Source organism: Cajanus cajan, chromosome 5, assembly GCF_000230855.2.
Source record: "Cajanus cajan strain Asha chromosome 5, NIPB_CcT2T_4, whole genome shotgun sequence".
Lineage (NCBI taxonomy): Eukaryota > Viridiplantae > Streptophyta > Magnoliopsida > Fabales > Fabaceae > Cajanus > Cajanus cajan.
The window spans coordinates 34,682,634-34,701,782 of NC_138521.1; the positions used below are offsets into that span (position 1 = coordinate 34,682,634).

Here is a 19,149-nt window from a genome sequence, read left to right on the forward strand (position 1 = left end):
TTTAGTGATTCTCTTTCATTTTGGAACATAAATTCTGCCCAAAAAAAAAATCTGCAGCAAAAGAAGTTTAAAAAAAAAAAAAAAAATCTGCAGCAAAAGAAGTTAAAAAAAAAAATATATATATATATATATATATATGTATATATATATATATATATACAAATATATGGCAGTTGTTCTTCCTTAAATTTTGTGCACATTACCTGTTTGATAAAATTCCTAAGTGTCAAGTGTCTTCCTTGTTCGTTGCTACTTGTCCTTTGTGGGTACTACAATTCTATTTTATTCCTTATGATTGCTATCCTTGAAGGTGATTCTTGATTATAGATTATTTGATTCTTGTAAGAACCTTAAGTCAGAGATTGAGTGGAAAAAGGCAAGAGTGAATATTTACACAAAAGCCAAGTTGAGAGTAAACACGAGTGGTACATCTTTGAGTGCAAACACGTGAGAAGAGTGGTAAGGTCCTATTACTTCACATTTTTTTTTGTTTTCGGTTCTTTTAGTTGAACAATGGCAGGAGCGGGAGGTGGTGGTCCTCATTTAGATGGAGCTCAAAGATTGTTACTTGAAGCTATGACTGCACAAATGCAAAGATTGATGACACAAAATAATCAAGAGCTCTATGAGAGGATTGAAGGAATTGAAAATCAACTAAATCAAGATGATGGAGGTCCTAACCGAAATAGGGGAGGTAGAGGCGGCAATAGAGGTCCTAGACAAAACAGACTTGAAGGAGTGAAGTTGAATGTTCCCCCATTCAAAGGTAGGAGTGATCCAGATGCCTATCTAGAGTGGGAGATGAAGATTGAACATGTGTTTTCATGCAATGACTATACTGAAGCACAAAAGGTCAAGTTGGCTGCAGCTGAATTCTCAGACTATGCCCTCATTTGGTGGAACAAATATCAAAAGGAAATGCAAAGAGATGAGGAACGGGAAATAGATACATGGGCTGAAATGAGGAGAGTCATGAGGAAGAGATACGTGCCAACCAGTTATAGTAGAACTTTGCGTTTAAAACTTCAAAAATTAACTCAAGGTAGCATGACTGTTGAAGAATACTATAAGGAGATGGAGATGGCATTGATGAGAGCCTGCATAGAGGAAGAAAATAAAGCAACAATGGTTCGTTTTCTGAATGGCCTAAACACTGATATTAGGGATGTTGTGGAATTGCAGGAATATGTGGAGATGGAAGATTTGTTGCACAAGGCTGTACAGGTTGAACAACAACTCAAGAGGAAAGGTATAGCAAGGAAGAATTCTTCCAGTTCTTATAATCCAAACTGGAGGGATAGATTTAAGAAGGAAGGAGGAAATTCATCTAGTTCAGCAGTGACTCCTCCACAAGGGAAATCACCAACAAATCCAAATACATCTGTCTTTCCTACTGGAACTAGAAACATCAAATGCTTCAAATGCTTGGGAAGAGGACATATTGCTTCTGAATGCCCAACTAGGAGGATCATGATCATGAAGGAGGATGGGCAAATCACTAGTGAATCTGAACCTGATGAAGAAGAAGTGGAGAAAGAAGAGGAAGCATTGCAGGGTGATATACTAATGGTAAGGAGGTTGTTGGGAAGTCAGATACAACCACTTGAGCAAACCCAAAGAGAAAATATTTTCCACACTAGATGTTCCATCAAAGGTAAATTATGCTCTTTAATAGTTGATGGTGGAAGTTGTACTAATGTGGCTAGTTCCAGATTAGTATCTAAGTTAAATTTGGGAACCAAACCACATCCTAGGCCATACAAACTTCAATGGCTTAGTGAAGATGGAGAGATGAAAGTAACTCAGCAGGTTGAGGTGTGCTTCTCAATTGGAAGGTATAATGATAAGGTGTTGTGTGATGTGGTTCCAATGGAGGCAACTCATCTCCTCCTAGGGAGGCCATGGCAGTATGACACAAAAGCACTACATGATGGATTCACCAACAAAATTTCTTTCATGCACAATGACCAGAAAATTATTCTCAAACCATTATCTCCTAGAGATGTGTGTGAGGATCAAATAAAAATGAGAGAAAAAATAATGCAAGAGAAAAGAGAGAAGAGTGAAACACCTATCAAAAGTAGAAAGAAGAAGAGTGAAACACTTGAGGGAAAGAGTGAAACACTTGAGGGAAAGAGTGAAACACTTGAGAGAAAAATGAGTTGTTTAGCAAAAGAAAGTGAGGTGAAAAAGATGTTTCTTGCTCACAAACCACTTTACTTGATGTACTGCAAAAATAATATTTTTGTTGCTGACAATTCAAATAAAATTGCTATTCCTCCTAGTGTTGAATTTATTTTGCAGGAATATAAAGATGTGTTTCCGAAGGAGTTACCAAAGGGACTACCACCTTTGAGGGGAATTGAACACCATATTGATCTCATTCCAGGAGTGTCATTGCCCAACCGACCAGCATATAGAAGTAATCCCCAAGAGACCAAAGAGATCCAAAGGCAAGTCGAAGAATTGATGAGCAAAGGATGGGTACAAGAAAGCATGAGCCCATGTGCAGTTCCAGTCATTTTAGTCCCTAAGAAGGATGGAACATGGAGGATGTGCACTGATTGTAGAGCCATCAACAACATCACAGTTAAGTATAGGCATCCTATTCCTAGGTTAGATGACTTATTGGATGAATTGCATGGTGCCTGTATTTTTTCAAAAATTGACTTGAAAAGTGGGTACCATCAAATTAGGATTAGGGAAGGGGATGAATGGAAAACTGCCTTTAAAACTAAGTATGGTTTGTATGAGTGGCTAGTGATGCCCTTTGGGTTAACTAATGCCCCAAGCACTTTTATGAGATTGATGAACCATGTCTTAAAGGAATTTTTAGGCAAATGTGTTGTGGTATACTTTGATGATATTCTGATATATAGCACTAACTTTGATTTGCATGTTGAACATTTAAGTGCTGTCATGAATGTGCTCAGAAAGGAAAAATTGTTTGCTAATATTGAAAAATGTACCTTTTGCACTGATCATGTTGTGTTTTTGGGATTTGTTGTGAGTTCTAAAGGGGTACAAGTTGATGAGGAAAAGATTAGAGCCATCCAAGAGTGGCCTACCCCTAAGAATGTGAGTGAAGTGAGAAGTTTTCATGGGTTAGCTAGTTTCTATAGGAGGTTTGTTAAGGATTTTAGTACTTTGGCTGCACCTCTTAATGAAATAGTTAAAAAGCATGTTGGGTTTAAATGGGGTGAAAAACAAGAGAAGGCATTTTCTGAACTTAAGCACAAACTAACTAATGCCCCCATTCTTGCATTACCAAATTTTGCAAAATCTTTTGAAATTGAATGTGATGCATCTAATGTGGGTATTGGGGCTGTTTTGATGCAAGAAGGTCATCCAATTGCTTATTTTAGTGAGAAGTTGAATGGGGCTGCCCTAAACTATCCCACTTATGATAAGGAATTGTATGCCTTGGTGAGAGCTTTAAGGACTTGGCAACATTACCTTTTGCCCAAAGAGTTTGTCATCCATAGTGATCATGAGTCCTTAAAGTACTTAAAAGGACAAGGTAAGCTTAATAAGAGGCATGCTAAGTGGGTAGAGTTTCTAGAGCAATTTCCATATGTCATCAAGCATAAAAAGGGAAAAGGGAATGTAGTGGCTGATGCTTTGTCTAGGAGACATAATTTGCTCTCTATGCTTGAAACTAAACTATTTGGTCTTGAATCTTTGAAAGACATGTATATGCATGATGTGGACTTTGCTGAAAATTTTGCTGCATGTGAAAAGTTTTCTGAAAATGGTTACTATAGGCATAATGGGTTCTTGTTTAAAGCAAATAGATTGTGTGTGCCTAAGTGTTCCATTAGAGAGCTACTTGTGAGTGAATTACATGAGGGGGGATTGATGCGTCATTTTGGGGTTCAAAAGACGTTGGAAATTTTGCAAGAACATTTCTATTGGCCCCATATGAAGCATGATGTACATAAATTTTGTGATCATTGTATTGTTTGTAAAAAGGCTAAATCTAAAGTTAAGCCTCATGGATTGTATACCCCTTTGCCTGTTCCTGATTTTCCTTGGATTGATATATCTATGGACTTTGTTTTGGGGTTGCCTAGAACAAAGAATGGAAAAGATTCTATTTTTGTTGTTGTTGACAGGTTTTCAAAAATGGCACATTTTATACCATGTAAAAAGGTTAATGATGCTTGCCATGTAGCTGACTTATTTTTTAGGGAAGTTGTGCGACTCCACGGGCTACCTAGGAGCATTGTAAGTGATAGGGACACCAAGTTCCTAAGTCATTTTTGGAGAACGTTGTGGGGTAAGTTGGGTACTAAATTACTTTTCTCTACTACTTGTCACCCACAAACCGATGGACAAACTGAGGTAGTGAATAGAACTTTAGGCACTTTGCTTAGGACTGTTTTAAAGAAAAATATTAAATTTTGGGAAGAACATTTGCCTCATGTAGAGTTTGCATATAATAGGGTTGTCCATAGCACAACTAAATGTTCACCATTTGAAATTGTGTATGGATTTAATCCTCTAACACCACTTGACTTGTTACCTATGCCTAACATTTCTGAATTTAAGCATAAAGATGCACAGGCTAAGGCTGAATATGTGAAGAAGTTGCATGAGCAAGTGAAAGCTCAAACTGAAAAGAAAATTGAGAGTTATGCCAAACAAGCCAACAAGGGCAGAAAGAAAGTTATTTTTGAACCTGGTGATTGGGTTTGGGTACATATGAGAAAAGAGAGGTTCCCTGAACAAAGGAAGTCCAAACTTCAACCTAGAGGAGATGGGCCTTTCCAAGTCCTAGAAAAGATCAATGATAATGCTTACAAAATTGATCTACCAGGTGAGTATGGTGTAAGTTCTTCTTTTAATGTTGCTGATTTGACTCATTTTGATGCAGGAGATGAATTCATAGCTTTGAGGACAAATGCTGCCCAAGAAGGAGAGAATGATGTGGACATAAAAGCCCAAACTCAAGAGGCCCATGACCAGAAGGCCCAAGTCCACGACGAAGAGGACAAAGATCAAGATCCAATTCAAATCTTAAGTGGGCCTATGACTAGAGGGATGCTTAAAAAAACCCAAGAGGCATTGCAGCACAAAGTGGCCCATTTACTAGAGACCCAACAATCGACTCAACACATGGAGGAGGCTAGACTTATTACATGCATAGCTTGCTTGGGAAGCTAGGAGGCCAACTGGAAGATTTCGTTTTTATTTTATTATTATTATCTTTTTATGTCTTAAGTTTTAAAGTTGTGTTAGTTTTGTTTTGTAAAAGGCAGTATTAAAAATAAAAATAATAAACTACTACATTTCAGGATTTGAACCCAAGACCTTAAGCTTATAATGCCTTCATCAAACCACTTGGGCATATTAGCTTCTGTTGGGATATTAATATTTTAATTTTCTTTATTTACTTCCAAATGAGGCAAACTCAAACAAAAGTTGTATTAAACATTTTGAGAATTGAGAAAAGGACAGATTATTCAGATTACAAATTTTTGTGAGTTTTAGCTCTGCTAGGGTTTTTCCTTGCATCATTTGATCTTATCAAGAATTCTCCAATTCTTGTGGCGATCTTTCTTGGCTTATCAAATAATCATATTTGTGGCGCCTTCCTTATAATCGATTAACATGGATTGGTGAATCATTTAATAAAATTGTTAGTTCGATGAGGTCTCAGTTTGAGAATAAGTCGTTCTAACAATCCATCATCTTTCAAAACTTAAAAAGAGTCCGACCATCGTTGCGAATGCCAAGGTCCGTTTCGGCGGGTGGCGACACCCATGTAACACACCTAACCTTTCATGGAAAACATACAGTTGGGTTACGTCGTCACGTAACCCTGGTGATCGCTGTCGCCACCGGCCCGAAACGGGGCTTTCGGCATTCGCGAAGGATGGTTGGACTCATTATTTGTTTTAAAAATGTGGATTGCTAGAATGACTTATTCTCAAACTGAGACCTCGTCAAACGAGCAATTTTATTAAAAGGCTCACTAATCCATATTAATCCCAAGCGGGACCCTCCATGGATTAGTGGTTTTCGCAAAAGGAGGGTTCGTGGAGTCGCCACCAATGTTTTACTCAAAACATTGGAAAAAGGGATAAGGCAATTGATTTAAAAATCAACTTTGGCCATTACAACCAGAGTCGGGTAAGGGAGTCGGTTACGCGTGGGGAAGGTGTTAGCACCCCACGGCGCCCCTTTCGGGTTCCCTATGACAGATTATTTTTTAAAATAATAGTATAAAATTACTAAATTACCCCTATTTATTCTAAGCAATTATAAATCGACTATCTACATGATGACAGTTTAAATATGCACACAGAAAGCAGTAAAAGGAAGGATTGAAAGGAAACCTCTTGAAGCGTGCTTTTATATATTGCAAAGAACTGGGAAGCGTTTTGGCGTTCCCTCGCTCTACAAGCCCGCTCCTCGCTCTCCTAGAACAAAATTTTAACTAAGGGAATCAAAAAGATTTCCCCTCGACTAGGTTCGATCCTCAAGCAAAATGGCTCGGGGCTCAAGAACTTCGTCGGATCAACTCTCCGAGTGATTTCTAGGGCAGAACACTGCTCAAAAACCCCAGAATACTCAAGGAGAGGGTTGAAACTATCCCAAAAAGTGTGGAATGACGTCCAATTGACGTCATATTTATAGGGAATAGGCGCAATACGGCCTACAGGGGCAATACGGCCGTATTGAAATTTTTGAACTTCAATACGGTCGTATTGAAGTTCAATACGGTCGTATTGAAATTCAGAAATTTCAATACGCCCGTATTGAGTTCGCTGCGGTTGTATTGAAGTGTCAATACGGTCGTATTGACTTCAGTACGGCCGTATTGAAGTTTCAGAAACTTCAATACGCCGTATTGAGTTTCGCTGCGGCCGTATTGAAGCTTCAATACGGCCGTATTAAGTTCAGTACGGCCGTATTGGGCTTTTTCCCTCCACTTCCTTATTTTGAGCTATTCTAAGACCTCTAGACCTACAAAGAACCCTCCTAGGGCCTTCGAGGAGTCCTTCTGGCTGATTATCCTTCAGTCTTCGAGAGTCTTCAAGCTTTATTTCCGACCCGGACAATTTTAGGGGTCTACAGCTGCCCCCCCTTTACTTAGTCGGACGGCCTTTTGGTGTATCGGCTGACAAGTAAAGGAGTTGACCCAATTGTCCGGGTATTGCGCCGACCTTCTGACTTGTAGCGTCTTCCGGTGGAAAAATGTTGAGTAGCCTCTCCAGGTGGGTGCATACCTCGGCGCTTCTGACATCCTCGGTAGCTGAGTTTACCTTCTCCAAGGTCAACTTCACTCGACGCCCGAGCCGGAAGTTGGACATCAACGCGCCTCTGATGACGCTGATGGTTGAGTACCGCCTCTCCAGGCTTAGCTTCACTCTTTGTTTGAGCCGGAAGCTAAGTACCTTTGTGACGACGGTGAGCAGTGTGAGTTTTGCCTCTCCAGGCCTTGCTTTGCTTGTTGCCCAAGCTGGAAGCTGTAAGTACCGTCTCTCCAGGCTTAGCTTCACTCTTTGTTTGAGCCGGAAGCTAAGTACCTTTGTGACAACGGTGAGCGGTGAGTACCCCTTTTCCAGAGATAGCTTCGCTCATTGCCCGAGCCGGAAGCTGCATACCTCCGTGTTTGTGACGACGGGGGTAGCGTGAATATCTCCTTTCCAGGGATTCGTGATGATTTTGTCTCCACAGTCCACGATGCTGCTTCGACGGTTGTTTTTTGATTTTGTGCCACTAAGGGCTGGATAACGCAGGGATCCGTCTAGGGGATGTGCAGTTACTCATAGGTTCTTGTGTCCCAACTTTCCATTGCGTAGTTGGTTCCCACTGGGGAATTTCTGATTCCTTTGGGTGCAGACACAAAGATGCTCTTTCTGATGTGAGCGGTGCCTTATGATTGGCTGACGTCCTTTCGACGTTGGTGGAGTATCCCGGTTATCCTTGTTCGGGTGTCTCTTTTGGTTTTCTGATTTTGCTGCCTCTGTGTAGGCTGTTATTCGCTGGGGATTCTGGATGTTGATTTTGTCTCCACAGTCCACGATGCTGCTTCGACGATTGTTTTTGATTTTTGTGCCACTGAGGGCTGGATAACGCAGGGATCCGTCTAGGGGATGTGCAGTCATTCACAGGTTCCTGTGCCCCAACTTGCATTGCATTGTTGGTACCCTTGGGGAATTTCTGACTCCTTGGGGTATAGACACAGATGCTCTCTCTCTGAGTTGAGCGATGCCTTATGATTGGCTGACGTCCTTTCGACGTTGGTGGAGTATCCCGGTTATCCTTATTCGGGTGACTCTTTTTGATTTTCTGATTTTGTAGCCTCTGTGTAGGCTGTTATCCGCTAGGGGATTTTGTCATTGGTTGTGATTAGCCTCTTCTGTTAGGCGTATCGGCTTGACGTTCGATGTTTGGCTAAGAGCCGGATTCCACTTGGGGAATACTTATTGATCTTTTTATGATATTTGCTTTTTGAAGGAAGTGCCTCTAAGTAGGCGAATTATCTTGATGTTTGATGATTGGCTGAAAAGCCAAATTCCGCTTGGGGAATTGTTATTGATTTCTTTTTTGGGTTTTCCTTTTTGAAGGAGTGCCTCTTGAGTAGGCGACTGGGGATTTGAAGTTCAGTGTTCGGCTGAGTGCCGGATTCCGCTTGGGGAATATTTATTGATATTTTTTGATTTTTCTCCTTTTGCAGGGATGCCTCTGAGTAGGCGATTGGGGAATGAGGGATCTTATGTATCCCAGAGTATTATTTAGGAAGCCTCTGCAGGCTTAGCCTCACTCAGCGCTTTGAGTCGGAGAGCTATCTTCCACTGAGGAAGTGTTAAGTCTTTTGACTTGTATATACTGTTTGGATGATCGCACTTCCATTGGGGATTGCGTCGATTTTGCTTTGATAGCTCTCGCTGGGGATTCGTTCCGTGAGCTTGAGTTGAGGTTTCTCTGGGGAGTATTATTTCTGCGAGCCTCTCCAGGCTCATTTATTCTGATGAAGTATTATTTCTCCAAGCCTCTCCAGGCTCAGTTATTCTGAAAGATGTGAAATCTTTGTCTTTTTTTGTCGACTTTTGACTTTTTCTGTATGTTTGCCTTTTTTGTCATTTTTTGGCTTTTTCTGTATTTTTGCCTTTTTTGTCATTTTTTGGCTTTTTCTGTATTTTTGCCTTTTCTGTTGTTTTTCGGCTTTTTCTGTATAGAAATATCTCAGTTATTATGAGAGAGTATTATTTCGGCGAGCCTCTCCAGGCTCAATTATTTTGAAAGAGTATTATTTCGGCGAGCCTCTCCAGGCTCAGTTATTTTGAGAGTATTCTTTCGGCAAGCCTCTCCAGGCTCAGTTATTCTGAGAGTATTCTTTCGGCAAGCCTCTCCAGGCTCAGTTATTTTGAGAGTATTCTTTCGGCAAGCCTCTCCAGGCTCAGTTATTTTGAGAGTATTCTTTCGGCAAGCCTCTCCAGGCTCAGTTATTTTGAGAGTATTCTTTCGGCAAGCCTCTCCAGGCTCAGTTATTTTGAGAGTATTCTTTCGGCAAGCCTCTCCAGGCTCAGTTATTTTGAGAGTATTCTTTCGGCAAGCCTCTCCAGGCTCAGTTATTTTGTATGACGCTGTTGATTTTCTGAATCTTTGCATTTTGTTTGCTGCTGTCATACACAAGCAATTTTCTATTTTTTCTATTTTTATGCAATTGCCTCATGATGAGGTCTTTGAATGTGCAATTAATGTGCGCGATGCACAAAATGCAAGTTTAATTATTTTATTAATTTGTTGTTTTTTAGAAAAAATGAATGGCTCCCCCTATCCTCTTCTTCTTGGAGGAATTTTGTCATCGACGTGAGGGAGGATTTCTGTTATTGCCGATACGGCCGTTATTCATTTCAGTATGCCCGTATTGTATTGAAAATTTGTTCATAACCCTAATTTTGGTACGGGCGTACTGAACATGATACGGGCGTATTGTTTTTCTGAAGTTTATATTTTTTATTTTTTTGTTTTTTCAATAAACAGAGAATAAGTGATCTTCCATTACACCTATCATCTGTATGCATGTATGCAGTATGATGCACCTAATTCTATTTGATTCTTTTTTTCAAAAGAATTAACCGATGCGTTTTTGTGTTTGGATTTTGCCATTCCTCCAGACGGACTGTGCTCTGCCGATTTCTGTTACCGAGGAATGATGCATATTTGATTTTGGTGTCATCAACCAAATGATTCTTCCCTTTCTTTAGAAGATGTGTCAACCCTCCTATTGACCACTATATCTCCATGTTTCCACTAGATTATTCAAAAATCGTTGGGATAAGAGAGAAAAGAAGGAAAGGATATATATTTCAAAAGTTTGTGTTTTAGAGGGGATTATTTTATTTTTGAAAAATGGTTTTTGTAAGAATGGCTGGCCATGGTAGGCTTATGTGTTTAGGCTTGTTCGATTAAACACTTATGAGGTTAAACACATCTTTGTTATTAATGATTGTGTTTTGACAACTTGGATAGCTTTTCTTGAGCCCCTTGTTGAATTCAATTGATGGTACCATCATGGATTTATTTTGTTTTTTTTCTTTTTTTGACGGCCCTAACTTTTGCCTAAAACACCCATTTGTGATGTCTTAGCGGGCTTTTGTTTTTGTTCATTATTTTGTAACCCTAATTTTTGCCTAGGTCACCCTTTTGTGGGATTCCTAGCGGGTCTTTTGCTCTTATTTTTGTGCAGCCCCCTTTTTGGGTTTCCTGCCGAGCTTTTTGTTTTTTTAGGATTTTTGTCCTGAATGGATTTCTTTTATCCATGACGGCACTTATTGAGGCCAAGAAAAGGTGCTCCAAGTTGTCACACACACTTCCACATAAAAATGATGTGGGTTTATTGATTATTAAGATGATTTTAACCTCATTTATGCTTATTCAAACAGGGTTAAAATAATGTGGTCTAGAATTTTATTGCAAGCGAGAAAAGAAGCAATAAAGAATTAATGAAGAATGATTTTATTATAATCATAATGGAAACATGTGCCCTATCGAGGCTCGGGGGTCGGGCTGTCCCCGAGGAGTGATCTCTAATAGTCACTGAGTCTATACATCCCTATCAGAAGGAGAAAAACATTTGACGACGACGACCGGCCTTGACGCTTGTGAACCGGCCTTCCTAAAGATCCGGCTTAAAGAACGTCGAGAAGGATCTTGGTTTCTCTTCGTCCTTTGATCTTTATAAGGGTTGTATCCTAACCCTTGTTTCCCCGGATTATCCTTGATAATGGGTAGCTCCGGGATTCCTTGGGAGTCCTTGCCTAATCCTTGTCCTGGCAAGTATCCGTTCTTGGTGAGCATGGAGGCTTCCTTCTTCATTTCTCGGGGAAACGTTTCGACATTGGCGATTTCCAATGCTTGGAAGGCGGTTTCTAAAGCTTCCTCCGCTGCATCCACGTAAGGTATGGTGGATGGTTTGCTGATGAGTATGTCATCTTCATTTTGTACAGTCACCAGCTTGTCACCCACAATGGATTTGACTTTCTGGTGGAGGGTAGAGGATACAGCTTTCGCATCATGAATCCAAGGTCGGCCGAGGAGACAGCTGTATGCGGGAGTAATGTCCATCACTTGGAATTCGACATTAAAGATAGTGGGTCCAATTTGGATTGGAAGATTGATCTCTCCCACCACTTCTCTTTTAGATCCATCGAAGGCTCGAACGATCATGTTGCTCGGGCGCATTTGGACTCCCTTGATTGCCAATTGCTTGAGCGCTCTTTTTGGCATTACGTTCAAGGAAGATCCATTATCTACCAAGACTTTAGCGATGTGATACTCCTTGCACTTTATAGAGATGTGCAAGGGCTTGTTGTGGTTTGATCCCTCGGCGGGGATTTCTTCATCGATGAAGGTGAGGTGATCATTAGCCTTGATGTGACTAACAATCCCCTCAAACTCGTCTTGGGAGATAGTGTGCGACACGTATGCCTCGTTCAAGACTTTCAACAGAGCTTGCCGATGCGGTTCGGAGCTTAGGATCAACGACAACAAAGTGATCTTCGCTGGTGTCTTGTGAAGTTGATCCACAATGGAGTACTCGCTCTGTCTGATGAATTTTAACAGCTCATCAGTCTCCTCCTCGGATTCTTTTTCCTCGGTTTTATCTTTTTTTCTTTTTCTTTATTCTTGGGGGCTTTGTTATGAAGATCATCGGGAGTGTAGATCCTACCACTCCTAGTCATGCCCCCAAGTCCAGCGATGTTGGAGATATCGCTGTCGGCAGAAGAGTGGATGTCGTATATCCACGGCACAGCCTTATTTGATTTGTAAGGGAAAGGCCTTGGAACTGTGATCCTTAATGGTGTTGGACCTTCCCCCTTGTTTGTCTTGATTACCAACAACGGAATTGACGTGTGTTCGCTTGGCGCGGTTGTTGGCTTACACTTGATAACGAATGGCGTGCGATCCATCTTGAACATACGCATCGATTTAATCCTTTCTTTTTATTTATGTTTATTAATGAATTACTAGGAAGGATGTATGAAATGAATAACTCCTAGATCCCTCCATGATCTATATGCATGATATGAGATGATGATGTTGAATATGCATGCATTGTGTTTATTCAACTAAGCATTATCATGTTTTCGGGATGTTCCTAAGATGATGCATGATATTGCTTGGTTTGGATAAATAACCCTTTTTTTTCTTTTTTTGGGTATTTTTTTTTATATATTTTTTGTATTTTTTGGGTGAAAAGGGAAACTACCTACATGAATGTGATGAAGGTAGATGTTAACACCATGCAATGGAAGATTCTTATTCCTATTTATTTTTATTTTAAAAGAATAGGAATGTTGTATGTTTAAAGAAATGCAATGTATGCTCAAACAATTTCACATAAACAATGCACAAACAATTCACTCATCCACGAACAGTCACGAGCGAATCACGAGGTAGGGGTCTCCTGCAGAAAAGTGCATATTCAAGGAGGATCTAACTGTTCTCACTTGGTCAAAGGCCCCCAAGGTGCCCCCATTATAGGGACCCAATTCCTCTCGTCGTAGGTCGATGGAAAGCTCCAACGCACCGTCGGACTCAAGTTCATGGTTATCACCTTGAGTGATGTTTTCCAACAACGGTCTACGGGCACCTATAGACCCATTCGACAACCGGCCGTACTAACATCCACTCCCTATGGTTAATCACTCATGCCCCCGGGTATAGAGGGAACTGTTGTGTGCAAAGGTTTGTGTGCAGTTTTTATTTCAAACAATTGCGTAAATTTAAAAATACAACAGTTATTAAAGCCAAATAGATAAACATGTTATCATACAAGTGAGGGGTAATAAAGTAATTTTTAACTATTATTTGTTAAAAATAATCTGTCACTAAATGGGACTGAACTTCAAATCCCCAGCGGAGTCGCCATCTGTCGCCACCGGCCCGAAACGGGGCTTTCGGCATTCGCGAAGGATGGTTGGACTCATTATTTGTTTTAAAAATGTGGATTGCTAGAATGACTTATTCTCAAACTGAGACCTCGTCAAACGAGCAATTTTATTAAAAGGCTCACTAATCCATATTAATCCCAAGCGGGACCCTCCATGGATTAGTGGTTTTCGCAAAAGGAGGGTTCGTGGAGTCGCCACCAATGTTTTACTCAAAACATTGGAAAAAGGGATAAGGCAATTGATTTAAAAATCAACTTTGGCCATTACAACCAGAGTCGGGTAAGGGAGTCGGTTACGCGTGGGGAAGGTGTTAGCACCCCACGGCGCCCCTTTCGGGTTCCCTATGACAGATTATTTTTTAAAATAATAGTATAAAATTACTAAATTACCCCTATTTATTCTAAGCAATTATAAATCGACTATCTACATGATGACAGTTTAAATATGCACACAGAAAGCAGTAAAAGGAAGGATTGAAAGGAAACCTCTTGAAGCGTGCTTTTATATATTGCAAAGAACTGGGAAGCGTTTTGGCGTTCCCTCGCTCTACAAGCCCGCTCCTCGCTCTCCTAGAACAAAATTTTAACTAAGGGAATCAAAAAGATTTCCCCTCGACTAGGTTCGATCCTCAAGCAAAATGGCTCGGGGCTCAAGAACTTCGTCGGATCAACTCTCCGAGTGATTTCTAGGGCAGAACACTGCTCAAAAACCCCAGAATACTCAAGGAGAGGGTTGAAACTATCCCAAAAAGTGTGGAATGACGTCCAATTGACGTCATATTTATAGGGAATAGGCGCAATACGGCCTACAGGGGCAATACGGCCGTATTGAAATTTTTGAACTTCAATACGGTCGTATTGAAGTTCAATACGGTCGTATTGAAATTCAGAAATTTCAATACGCCCGTATTGAGTTCGCTGCGGTTGTATTGAAGTGTCAATACGGTCGTATTGACTTCAGTACGGCCGTATTGAAGTTTCAGAAACTTCAATACGCCGTATTGAGTTTCGCTGCGGCCGTATTGAAGCTTCAATACGGCCGTATTAAGTTCAGTACGGCCGTATTGGGCTTTTTCCCTCCACTTCCTTATTTTGAGCTATTCTAAGACCTCTAGACCTATAGAGAACCCTCCTAGGGCCTTCGAGGAGTCCTTCTGGCTGATTATCCTTCAGTCTTCGAGAGTCTTCAAGCTTTATTTCCGACCCGGACAATTTTAGGGGTCTACAATCGCGGCCACTTCATCCATCGGTATGACTCGGCCTTGCCCCCATACCGGTAACAAATAGAATACTTAGAGGAGTACTTTAGAATCCACCTAACATTTGAAGTGGTTTATTATATAATCTTTGGAAAAGTTCCATATTGCAATCCTTACCATGGGACTCCCAAATTCCATATTTTCCCAAAGATTATATCTTGATCTCACCAAGAGATCTCCCAATCCATACCATAACCTTACTCCTCTATGTCCTATTAGCTTTCAAAACCAAACACACATAGCATATTCCATAATTACATACAAACTTTTCCATAACCATGTCAAATTACTCAATATAACAACATAAATAATTAAACACCTAAAACAACTGTCAACTTAACCAAACCACTCTTTGTGAAATGACAATCTTCACATAAAATAGAATATCAAGAGTTATACTACTCCTATCATGCTCATCTTTATATCATATGAAAGATAAGAAGATTTACTACAACTCTTATTAAGATATCAAGTCTTAATTCCATCATCTAAATTGTTAAAAATTCTAAAAAATGCAACAGCTATAACCAATGCTGGCAACTTGACCCCTGTTTACTAAAATAGTCATATCTGGAGTTCTAGACCTAATTTTTGGGTGATTCCAAAGTCATTGGAAAGATAACATCCAAGGCTACAACTTTCATGAATATTTGAAGACCAAAATACTCACTCCCGGCGCACTAATATCCCGCCCAACGTAAAACTCAAACAGAGACCTATAGAGGTCATTGCACTCGGAGCAATTATGCTGCGCCAGGCTCAATATCAGCAACCAAAACACAAGGACCACGTATAATAGTGCACCCGGAATGGTTCTTCCCATGCTCAGCATGATTTACGTAGGGATTCTCATCTCAAATTGCACCCGGCGTGACTAACCTCGCGCCCGCGCGTGATTTGGCAATGATGGTCTCTAATGAATTCATGCTAGGTGCCAAGAACTGTGCCCAACGCATTTACAACCAGAAACCCTCAAAAATCTTGAAAATTCCTTCCAATCATGAATCCAATCCAAATTACATGAGTTTGAACCATTATAAAGCATAAACAATATCCAAAAACAACATTTTAAGCAATAAAATCAAGTATTAACCATTAATCCATGGAAACATTTCTTTGGAATAAGGTTTGGAAGAGGGGCCCACCTTCTTGAAGTTCTTGGAATAAGAGGGAGTGAAGTCTTTTCTAAAAATTTCTCTTTTGAGTTGATGCTCCACTCTTGAACAAAGTTGAACAAGCTCATTGAAATCTCTATAAGGTAAAAGTTCAACTTTGTCTCTTATTTCAAGATTTAGGCCACTTTGAAATCTAGGAATGGTAGTCCTCTCTTCTTCCCTTAAACCCGCCCTCATCATAAGTAACTCTATTTGTTGCCTATACTCCTCCACACTAGATGACCCTTGTTTCAACCTTTGAAGCTTATCTATAAGCTCACGGTCATAGTATGGGGGAATATGTCTCCTCCTTAAGGCACTACGGAGTTCATTCCAATATTGAATTGGGGGTTCATGATGCATTCTTCTTTCTTTTTCTAAAGAGGTCCACCAATATATAGCATGCCCTTGGAAGCTAAGGGTTGTTAAAGAAACCTTTTTCTCTTCACTTATTCCATGGCAAGAAAAAAGTTGTTCAACTTTCATTTCCCAATCTAAATATGTTTCAACATTGTCTTTGCCATGAAATGAGGGAAGAGTAATGTTGGGTTCCTTATTGGAAGAGTCCCTTGGTCTTGGTCTTTGTGTTCTTGGTGGCCTTTGATAGTAATCATCATTGTGATGACTACTATAATGGCTATCACTTAGGGGGTTTGTAGGTGTTGACTACCCTCATTTTTACATCTAGGGATGCTTACCCTTAGGTTGGATCCCCCAACTCCCCCTCCCATGACTAGTTTTGCTAACATCTCTTTTATTTCCTTATTGTTTTTCTCATTTTCTCTCTTTTTTCTCTTATATTCTTCCTCTCTTTTTGCATTTTCTTCTTCTTTTCTTTTTATATACTCCCTAAGTTCTCTAAGCTCATCCCTAAGACTATGTCTACTACTATGAGTATTTTGACCCCTCACACTTGAATGATCACTCATCTTTGATCAATAAAGGTTTTAACAAAGAAGTTCTTGGAAATGTTTTCACAAAGAGTGAGTGATAAAAGGTTTTCACAAAAGAATTTTGAGGGCAAGAATAGTGATAGGAGGCCTAAGTGTACAAAGTGAACTATCAAGGGAGGTGGACCACTAGGGGTCTCTTAAAAACCAAGCCTTTTCAAGTAGAAATCACTAAGCCCCTTTTCACTTTTCTCACAAAAATCAAATTTGTCACAAAAGTGTGAGTGTGTGCACGGACCCTTAGTAGGAAAATTTAGAGCCTTATAAACACATAAGAGAACCTAAAGCATGCATACTAACAATAACAAAGAGTAAATGAAAGCAATAAAACATAGGCTAGTCGGAGGCCCTAAGGTGGAAGCTTGAAGTGACCTTGGGGGTATTCAAGACACTTCCTCAAGTACTAAACGAAATTATTACAAAAATTAATTAGTTAAAAGGCCAATTACAACCCAACAAATGAATAGGGACCAATACATAAGTGGCCCAACAAAAACAACAAGAAAGGGAAAGAAAAAGGCACAAAAGAGAAAACAAGAAATTAAAGTCTTCAAGCCTCCAATGGTGGTTCCTTCATAATGAGCAAACTTGGTTAGTCCTCTCCCAAGGTGTCTACACTCCAAGACTTTTAGTAATCCTTCCAAAGTTCTTTAGGCTACAAGAACAACTCCTCCCCCTCAATCTCCCTAAAGTTGTAAGGGAAAATTGAAGTGTACTTTATCTACACCATGATGGAACCAACTTCTCCATGAGAGTTAGTGGTTGATTCCTTCTCTTCTCCAAGGTTGATATGATGTGAAGGATGATCTCTTCAAGGGTATGGAAGTGGAGGATTTGGTGTTTGGGAAGGTGAAGGGTGACACACAAAATGAAGGAGAGAAATGGATGGTGTTTGGTGGTGTAGCTCCTTTAGGCTAGCTCACTTCACTTAGGATGATGAAGGCCAACCAAGGAAGACCCAAGCTCACTCTAGGTAGAGAGGAGAGGATAGGGGGCCATGGAGTTCCTAGGGGACTAAGGAAGGAATGAAGAGGCACAAAGGCTCACTCAAATTCATTAATTTCCAAAGTGGCTACAAGGTGGGTTACCTAGAGTACTTATAGGGAAAGAAAGGCATCTAGGGTTTCTTGGGAGCATTTGGCCGAAATTTTGGTGTCCAAATGCACCCTAAATGAACCCTAAATGCATCCCAAATGAAATGGGTCTCATCCCTCCTAAAAGACTAAAGTACCCTTAGGTCAAAAAAAGAAAGAAATGGACTTTTGACCTTAAAAATAAGGCTTAAGTCCTAAAATAAATCCTAAGACTAATTTTGCCCCATAATACAAAGGCTAAATAAAAATACAAAATAAAATCCTAATATCTAATGTACCCCAAAATACAAGGGCAAAATGGGAAAAGGAAGCAACAAATTAAGGAGATGGCTAAAATTCCACACACATGATGATCATGGCCTTTGGTGTGGTTTGTTCTTCATCTTCCTCTACTCTCCTAGCCATGGACCTTGTGATAGGCCCTATATGATGCTTCAAGGATGGTCCTCCATCACACCAAGTAAACCAACCAAGAGCAAGAAGGAGACCAAGGAAATGAAAACTAAAAATGCTCTATTAGAAAGGCTAAACTCAAAGGGAATATTGATGAGACAAAACACAAAGAATTCCAAGAAAGACAAGCAAAAATTAAGGGACATTTAGAAGGCAAGCACTCAAAGGAAATCCTAGAATGGCTCTAGAGTAGAATTAAGTGTTTAGTGTTTCTTGTCTTTATAATTTCATGTCCATCCTCCCAAGACCATTTAGACCCCTAAAATTGTCCAGGTCGGAAATAAAGCTTGAAGACTCTCGAAGACTGAAGGAAGATCAGCCAGAAGGACTTCCAGAAGGCCCAAGGAGGGTTCTCTATAGGTCTAGAGGTCTTAGGATAGCTAAAATAAGAAAAGTGGGAGGAATGAAGCCCAATACGGCCTCCCAGAGGTTCAGTACGGCCGTATTGAACATTTTGAACTTCAATACGGCCGCACTGAACTCAATACGGCCGTATTGAAGTTTCTGAACTTCAATACGACTGCATTGAATTCAATACGGCTGCACTGAACTTCAATACGGCCGCACTGAACTTCAATACGGCCGTATTGAGGTTTTTTGAACTTCAATACGGCCGTATTGAATTCAATACGGCCGTATTGTAGTTCAAAACTTCAATACGGACCGTATTGACCTCCAGAGACCGTATTGCGCCTCATCCCTATAAATATGACGTCAATTGGACGTCATTCTACACTTTTCCACTGAGTTTTGACTCCCTCCTTGAGTATTCTGGGGTTTTTGAGCAGTGTTCTGCCCTAGAAATCTCTCTGGGAGTCGATCCGACGA

General features: G+C 40.2%; 1 protein-coding gene across 1 annotated transcript; it reads left to right on the forward strand.

Annotated features, from left to right (window-relative positions):
• Positions 1 to 513: 513 nt before the first annotated feature.
• LOC145957971 (uncharacterized) lies at positions 514 to 5,166 on the forward strand. Its single transcript, XM_083074415.1, has 4 exons — positions 514 to 2,004; positions 2,305 to 2,453; positions 2,679 to 4,115; positions 4,446 to 5,166. The coding sequence occupies exons 1-4, from the start codon at positions 514 to 516 to the stop codon at positions 5,164 to 5,166; spliced, it is 3,798 nt and encodes a 1,265-aa protein (XP_082930541.1).
• Positions 5,167 to 19,149: the final 13,983 nt, after the last annotated feature.